The sequence below is a fragment of the Myotis lucifugus genome, unplaced genomic scaffold, assembly GCF_000147115.1.
Source record: "Myotis lucifugus unplaced genomic scaffold, Myoluc2.0 scaffold_680, whole genome shotgun sequence".
Taxonomy (NCBI): domain Eukaryota; kingdom Metazoa; phylum Chordata; class Mammalia; order Chiroptera; family Vespertilionidae; genus Myotis; species Myotis lucifugus.
In genome coordinates, this window is record NW_005871728.1 from 120763 (window position 1) to 129422 (window position 8660).

The following is an 8660-nucleotide window of genomic DNA, read 5'->3' on the forward strand; positions in this document are numbered from 1 at the left end:
CCTCTCTCTTCCTCCCTTTCAAGCCATCTGTATGTGTCCAGGGGTCTCAAGAACATTCTAGAATGTTCTCACTCCACCTCTAGATCTCCACCTACTCACACCGCCTATCCTTCAAACACAGTCTAGACATGGTCCCAGTTGTTATCATAATTTTTTTAAATTTCCTCCTTTGTAAACAATGAATTACAACGTTAGCCTTAGAATACCCGAGTCTACTAATTAGAGTTCTCAAAATACAAGAAACGGATCTCCTGCATCACAGATGTATTTCTGGTACCTGGATAAATTCCTAGCAGGTGATTAGTAAATACTTGTTTATGGACCCATCAAGGACAGAAAGAGAATTCTTTTTGTGTGAGGCTGAGAAACAGCTAGTGAGATGCATATAGAGCCAGCCTGTTGAGGGTAGACTCAGGATGAGAACCTGGGTCCTGCCCTCTCTGAACAGGACTTCAGACCAGGCAGAGGATCCTGGGAGTCAGAAGAGACTTCAGATCTGAGAGTCTTCAGTGGCCTATAGTCCCCCTGAGTTCTCATCATGGAAAAACCCACACCCAGGCCCAGGGCCGGGTGGTCTTCTTGCTGTGGGTTCACAGCTCTGAGGTACCGGAAGGGTGGCAACAACTCCTGACCCACCACATCCTGTGTGTCTCTGTCCTTCAGGCCCAGGCCTCCTCCATCTGCAGAGCAGGAGCCCTCAGAGCAGACACCATGATGTCCATCCTCTCTGCTCTTCTCTGCCTCGGTCAGTTGTGGACACGGGGAGGGGGAGGAGGAGGGGACAGGGTGGCTATAACCCTTGTTCATAGGGAACCTCAGGCTCAGGCAGCTCGAGTAGATGGGGCCATGAGAAGAGAGAATGAGCTACAACGTCCAGGTGCAAACCTCTCACAGACACTCTCTTCCAGGGCTGAGTCTGGACCAGAGAACCTGTGTGCAGGCAGGTGAGTCCTCCCCAGGCTTCATGTCCCACCTGGTACTTCACCCCTGGGGCTCAGGAGGGAGCACAGAGGTCCTGGATGAGCTGGGGATGAGGGTGGGGAAGGGCTTTGTAATGCAGTTTCTGGTTTCCTTCCAGGGACCCTCCCCAAACCCACCCTCTGGGCTGAACCAGGCCCTGTGATCCCTTATGGGAGCCCTGTGACCCTCTGGTGTGAGGGGACCCTGGAGGCCCGGATGTTTCATCTCTACAAGGAAGGAAAACAGATGGATTGGAACACACCGAGCCAATGGAAGCCCACGAACAAGGGCAAATTCTCCATCACACGCATGGCAGAGCATGATGCAGGGAGATATCACTGTAACTACCTCAGCCCCACTGGCTGGACAGAGCACAGTGACCCCCTGGAGCTGGTGGTGACAGGTGAGAGGACACTCAGGGGTCCCAGCCTCGGGCTCTGCCCTCAGGGAGGGGGTCTGCTCTCAGGGTGTCTCCCTCTCACAGCCCAGCTCTGGGGGACATGAGGTCCATTTAACATACAGTCTCTGTCTCTCCTAGGATACTACCATGAACCCAGCCTCTCAGCCCTGCCCAGCCCTGTCGTGACCTCAGGGGGAAATGTGACCCTTGAGTGTAGCTCATGGCAGGGATTTCACAGGTTCATTCTGACTAAGGAAGGAGATCACAGGCTCTCCTGGATGCAGGACACACAGCCACAGCCCAGAGAAACATCACGGGCCAAGTTCTCTGTGGGCCCTGTGACCCCCAGCCACAGGTGGACATTCAGATGCTATGGCTGTTACAGAGAGAGCCTGCAGGTGTGGTCACCACCCAGTGTTGCCCTGGAGCTCCTGGTCCCAGGTGAGTCCCGTTATTGTCTCACCCAAGGATTGAGGCAGCAATCACATTATTGCGATCCTTGCTCTGAGGGGAACCCCATGGGAGAGGGTGGGGTGAGTGGAGCAAAGGGGCTCATGAGTCAGAAACATAGCAACAGTGAGACCTGGATGCCAGGATGGGAGAAGGAGGCTTATGGGAGGAACAACCCCTGTAACTCATGTCTGGTTTCCCCAGGTGAGTCTGGGAAGCCCTCCCTCCTGAGCCAGCAGGGCCCCATCGTGGCCTCTGGACAGAGCCTGACCCTTCAGTGTCGCTCTGCTGTCGGCTATGACAGATTTGCTCTGCACAAGATGGAGGGACGGGACCTCCTCCAGAGTCTTGTACAGCAGCCCCAGGCTGGGCTCTCTCAGGCCAACTTCCTTCTAGACACTGAGAGCAGCTCCCACGGTGGCCGGTACAGATGCTACGGTAGATACAAACTCTCCTCCAAGTGGTCGGCCCCCAGTGACCCCCTGGACATCCTGGTGGCAGGTGAGGAGCCAGTGGGTTCAATCAGGGACCCAGACTCTGCACAGGCTCTACAGGGGTCCCAGGTGGTGAGGCCAGAATGAAGGTGCAGGGCCCCAGGGAGGGAGAGAGACAGAGAGAGACAGGGGGTGGGAGGGGAGAGGGGGAGACTCAGAGAAACAGAGACAGACAGAGAGGAGGGTCCTCAGAGAGAGGCCTGGTGACTCTCGGGGCAGAACAAGGTGGGCAGGCAGCCCTCACCCTCCCTCCCTCTCTCTAGGACACCTGCCTGACAGACCCTCCCTCTCAGTGCAGCCAGGCCCCAGGGTGGCCTCAGGAGAGAACGTGACCCTGCTGTGTCAGTCACAGAGCCAGAGGGACATGTTCCTTCTGTCCAAAGAGGGGGCAGCTGTTGCCCCCCTGGGTCTGAGATCAAAGCATCAAGGTCAGCAGTACCAGGCAGAGTTCTCCATGAGTCCTGTGACCTCAGCCCATGGGGGCACCTACAGGTGCTACAGCTCACACAGCACCTCCCCCTTCCTGCTGTCACTCCCCAGTGACCACCTGGAGCTCCTGATCTCAGGTGGGGGCCCCTGACTTTGTGCTGAGCTGTCACCTCGGGGCCCTGTCTCTGGAGATTCTGAGACAGTAAGAAGTGCAGGAGCCCAGGGGTTTGCCATTGGCAGGATATTCTGAATCCCCTGCCACCAACCCTTCCTCCATGGACCCTGGGTCCTCAGTTGTCAACTTAGTGGGATCTCTCAGTTGTCGGTGTTTAGCCTTATCAGTTCTGTGTCTCCAACGAGACACGAAACACACAATTCCAAATTATTTCTGCATTGAGAACATTGTTCTCCATCATCCTCAACTCGAGAAGTATAGCTCTTACTGAAGTCACTCAGAACAAGTCCTGAACTCAGGGATCACAGGAGGCTGAGGTATCCAATGAAGAGCCCATGGAACCTGGCCTAGTAGAGACAGGCTCATGGAGGGATGGTGTAAAAGTCATCATCTGAGAAGTGGGGCATCTGAGAGCACTGGGCCCAGGAGGAAAACTCCTGTCTCCCCAGGTCCTCACTCACACCCTCATGTCATGATTCTCAGGAGCAGCTGACACCCTCAGCCTGTCACCAAATAGGTCAGACTTCAAGATGGGTGAGTGGGAGACATCCCAGTTATGGGGCTGGGGTAGAGGGTCATGTCCTGTCAAAGGGAGGTGGTTGTCCTGGGTGGACATCCAGGGTTCCTGGGGTGACTTTGGTCCGCTCTGATCTCTGTGACCTCTTTGTTCACCTCCCACCCCCAAGACTACACCATGGGGAATTCCATCCGGATGGGCGTGGCCGGCTTGGTCCTGGTGGTGCTTGGGATGCTGCTATTTGAGGCTCAAAACAGCCTGAAAAGGACCCACAATGCAGCCAAGACGTGAACACAGAGGGAACAGTGCACTATTCAGAGAAGAGGGGCGCCTTGGAGCTCATCTCATGATCCCAGGAGGTGCTGAAGGAAAGTCGGGATCATAGTTGGAGAAACTGTCTTCTGAGAATGTCCAGGGGAATAAACTTGATTTGGGTGAAGCAAATATCTGTGTGTTCCCTGGACTCTTCCTCCATTTAATGTCTATTTTTTCTCCCTGTCTTGGTTGACTTTCTGTGACAACCCCCCTTCTTTTCTCAACCCTGTGACTTGAGGGTCCATCCCACATGGCTGGTGTGGGTCCCCACATCTAACACCTTATTCCCCACCCTCCACGTTCGTGTAATAAAATAGTCTTTATTTCTAATCACCACAGTACCAGATGGGCATCATCGCTTCTTCATCTCTTCAGTTCACAGGGGTCAACCTGGGCTCCATAACTGAATAAATGGGCTAAGCCAGGTGCAAGCTAGGAATTAAAACTCCAACATGATGCCCAAACCCTGTCTGGACCCACAGTCCTTCCTCTCTTCATGAGATGCACCCGTGTCATTTCCCCAGAGCTGTCCCCATGTGGCATCAGCACATCGGTGTTTGTGGGGATGGTCTGGGGGAGTGCTGCCCCTACAAGCACATGTGTAGAATGCTCTGACTGGTGGGAGATGCCTATTTCTGAATCGACATAAAATTAAATATTACTCAGCCACAAGAGAGAAGGAAATCCTGCCATTTGTAATGACCCTGAGGGACCTGGAGGGCATTATGCTACGTGAGATCAATCAGACAGACAAAGACAGATGCTGATTAATCTCACGTACGTGTGGGATCTGAAAAAGCCAAACTAGTAGAAACAGAGAGAACGATGGTTACCACAGGGAGTGTGGGGAAAGGAGAGATGTTGGTGAAAGAGTATCATCTTTCAGTGATAAGATGAACAATTTGGGGGGCTAATGTACAGTATGGTGATCATGGTAAACAAACTGTATCATATTACCCCAAAAGTAGCTAAGGGATTGTATCCTAAAGGCTCTCACCACCAAAAAAAAGAAGCAATTATGTGACTTTTTAATGGGATTGTTAGCTAAGGCTGACCTTGTGTCATATTGCAATATTTACATGTAGCACACCCACATGTTGTCACCTAACCCTTACACAATGTTATATGTCAATTACATCTCAGTAAAGTTGGGAAAAGTTACCCTTGGGCCTGATGTAAGAAAACCTTACCTAGAGAGCAGGACAGGTAATGGAGACTGATAATAGCATGTGTTGGGAAGTTGCAAATCTATACACCTACTTATGTATCCCTTTGCATAATATTTGTGTGTCTATGTATCTGTGTTTCAGTCTATCTATCTATCTATCTACCATCTATCTATCTCTACCTCCATCTGTCAATGGATCTCTCTCTTTTCTCCAGACTCTAATAAAATTAATTTCTGTTGTCTTCAGCCACCTAATTAATTGTATTTTGTTGTGGCAAATGTACCAAACTAATTCACTGTGTCTCATTCTCACTTCCCCTCTCTCTTCTCTCTGATCTCTGATAGAAGAAACTGTGGTTTGACTCATACACTGCTGGAACTGATCAGCAGACTCTGAACAACGAATGAATGGATTACTCTGATACATGTTTCTGTGAAAGAGAGGGCTAAGGGACTGCTTGGCTATAGCAACCAGGAAGCCCCATTCGCCTGCCTCCATAGGCTTTTATTGTAATAACAGTTTGAACTAAAATAAACTACTAGATACTATCAGAAGGGTGAGCATCCTTGAGAAAGCATATGCATCCTTTGTGCAAGGACCTTTGGAAGTCTAAACATAAAGATTCCAGCAAAACACCCGGAGACTCAGACTTGTTTGGAAAAGTCAAGGCAGGGTCTGCCGCCTTCAGCAAGGTTCCCCTAGAGGCCTCCGGCCTATCAGAGAACCCTCCTTACAGACTTTAACCAAGTCCCGTGCTTCCCCACAATGCACACACAAAAAAATGATTTCCATAAAACAACAAACACTTGATATTGTAGTTTTCCTTCTCTTCTAGAGATGCAGAATCCAGCTGCCCACTCTGCTTTTTGTTGTCAGGAGAGTTATATGTGCAACTAGTAGAAGGCCTAATAGAGAGAATTTCATATTTCAGCTGAAAATTGTTTCATATCCTTAACCATTTTATTCATTAGCTTAGCACCAGAATACTATAAATGGAATAATTGTTTTGACTTTCACATGACAGTGAGCTACGTTAAAATCAATATGTGATTGTAGAGTTTAAGAAAACTAAATGGGCCAGATCAGAGATGCGGCTCAAGTCAGACCCTCAGCATCTGCTATTTTGGGGGCGAGGAGAGCTGGTCTGCTTCCTGTGTGACCAGCACCTTGTGCCCTGCACACACTGTGGTGTGGGGACCCTGCCCACCACATCCTGTGAACTTGCCTCTCACGCTTCGCCTTAACAACTGAAAAATAAGTCATCAAAACCTCTGCTATAAAAACTTCCACGGGGAGTTCACCCCTTTTCCTGACGAATGAAGAGAGCAAACCTGATACCACAAAGTTGTCATCACAAAATCCATAGGTCAAGACAGCTCATCTTTTTCAAGAGGTCGAGCTGACCCAGACCTGGCCCAGCCTTAACCAGGAATGTGGGTGTGTATCTAGGACGTTTATCTTAAGACCATGGACCACCACCATCTCCCCTAATTCTCCTCTATGTGTATGTTGATCCTCTGCCGTGATCGTATAGTGGTTAGTACTCTGCGTTGTGTATGTTGATCCTGAGAGGTGCTGTGAATTCAGCACTGGGTCCTGGACAGCTCCAGCCCCATCCATAGGGCACCTAGATTTTTTCTCTTTTCTAAAGTCTCTTCAATTTCATATAAAAGGGACAAGAACTACCCTATACTGATAAAAGAGAAATATGTAAATTGACCATTACTTCACAATGCCCACAGCCAATCAGGAGTGAGTATGCAAATTAACCCAACAAAGATGGTGGCAGCCCGGCTGCTCACGGCCTCCCTGCCATGCTCCACACCTGTCAACTGTCCTTGCAGCCTCCCTGTGGCCCAGAACCTCGGCCTCAGAGGCAACCCTCTGGTGCCTGAGGTTGTAGCTCCCGGTGTCTGGTGTCTCCCTCTACCCCACCCTTGCCCCACTGCTCTGGTAAACAAAACCCTAGCATTGGAGCAGCCCCACGGATGCGTGCAGGAGCTCACTCAGTGCACAGTTAGCTCTCCCTGGGAGCCACGAGCCAGCCAAGGGGTGACGGTGGCAGTTGAGGCAGCAGCAGGCGGCTCAGCTTTGTTTTGAATAGATGAAAGAGGCCACCTACACAGTAACCCAAATTATCAGATTTCCCTCCTCCCTATCTCGCCAAATCAAGAGGGGAGTGGTGATGGGCATGGAAGGAGGGCTGGTGGGCAGGAGATGGAAGGCTGAAGAGAAGAGAAAGAGGGTGAGGAAGGGGGCCAATTGCATCCTACTTTCACAATGCGAAAGTGAAACACACTCAACCTCTCCAGTCCTCCCCGCCTGCCTCGCTCCCCCCACCTGTTCCCCTCCACGCCTTCTCAGGAGCACCAGCACTGCACAGAGGAACTCTCCAGAGAAGGACAGCGAGGAGGAAGCAGCGCCAGAACTGCACAGGCTGCCAGTGCGAGCCCACCGCGTGCTGGCAGCCAGGGGAAGGAAGGCCTATTCTTGTACGAATCTTTGTGCATCGTGCTTCTAGTGAGTATATGACTTACATATGTTTTATGTAGAATGTTTTCTAGGTCTTTATATTTTAAAGGGTTTACCTTCACTACAAGTATATTTTAATCTTATGTAGACATTTTATCCTCTTGCTGTGTTTAGCATCAAGAACATGTTCACCCCTTGCCAGTTTTTCTCAGTGGTTAGAACATCATATCACACTCGGAAGGGTCAGGGCTTCAAGTCCCGGTTAAAGGCATGTACCTGGGTTACAGGTGTGATCCCAGCCCCCATCCAGGCATGTGTGAGAGGCAATCAATTGATATGTCTCTCTCACACTCATGTTTTTCTCTCTCCCCCTCCCTTCCTCCTTTCCACTCTCTCTGAAAAAAAAGAATCAATAGAAAAAAATATCCTTGGGTGAGGATTAACCAAAAAACCAATAAAAAGCCCTAGTTCAGCGGTTCTCAACCTGTGGGTCACGATCCCTTTGGCGGTCGAACGACCCTTTCACAGGGGTCGCCTAAGACCATCCTGCATATCAGATATTTATATGACGATTCATAACAGTAGCAACATTACAGTTTGAAATAGCAACGAAAATAATTTTATGGTTGGGTCAAAACAGGAGGAACTGTATTTAAAGGGCCAGAAGGTTGAGAACCACTGCCCTAGTGGATAGAGTGTCGGCCTGTGGACTGAAGGGTCCCAGATTTGATTCTGGTCATGGGCAAAATACCGGGTTGCAGGCTCGATCCCCAGTGTGGGGCATGCAGGAAGCAGTCTCTCTCATCATTGATGTTTCTATCTCTCTCTCTCTCTACCCCTCCCTTCCTCTCTGAAATCAATTTAAAATATTTTTTAAAAATAATTGAAATAAATTAATAAAGGGTCAACACACAAAACTTGTTTTCAGCCACTCACCCACAGGCAGAGGGAGGATGTGAAGACTGGACTCACCCATGGAGAGTCTGGGGTGTCCGGCTTTGGGGAGAGGTGTGGAGGCTCAGCCACCCGGACCCGGTACTAGAGCATCCACCAATACCATGGCCGCCATTCTTCTTGGGAGGAGCAATCAATCCACTCCAAGCAGCATCAGCCTGAGGAAAAGCAACGACCTCCACTTTCCAGCATCCGCCCCACCCAGCACTTGAAGTCCTACTGAGGGGTCAGCAGCATAGACTGGGGCTCAGAAAGCTGGGCAGTGGCAGGGGTTGTCCCTGACTGTCTTTGGGATGGGGCCATTCCCCCCACTTTCCAGAGAACT

The 8660-nt window shown here is 50.3% G+C and overlaps 1 protein-coding gene across 1 annotated transcript; it reads left to right on the forward strand.

Moving 5' to 3' along the window:
• The first annotated feature begins 711 nt into the window (after positions 1-711).
• On the forward strand, positions 712-3716 carry LOC102417890 (leukocyte immunoglobulin-like receptor subfamily A member 6). Its single transcript, XM_023746451.1, has 8 exons — positions 712-745; positions 909-944; positions 1079-1363; positions 1499-1801; positions 2015-2311; positions 2568-2870; positions 3392-3442; positions 3589-3716. The coding sequence occupies exons 1-8, from the start codon at positions 712-714 to the stop codon at positions 3714-3716; spliced, it is 1437 nt and encodes a 478-aa protein (XP_023602219.1).
• Positions 3717-8660: the final 4944 nt, after the last annotated feature.

Bases quoted from the DNA above. Each gene is read 5' to 3' on its own strand.
- LOC102417890 (XM_023746451.1), top strand. From the start codon at position 712: ATGATGTCCATCCTCTCTGCTCTTCTCTGCCTCG. The intron at 2,312-2,567 runs GTGAGGAGCCAG...CCCTCTCTCTAG, and splicing joins CCTGGACATCCTGGTGGCAG to GACACCTGCCTGACAGACCC. The intron at 2,871-3,391 runs GTGGGGGCCCCT...CATGATTCTCAG, and splicing joins CCTGGAGCTCCTGATCTCAG to GAGCAGCTGACACCCTCAGC.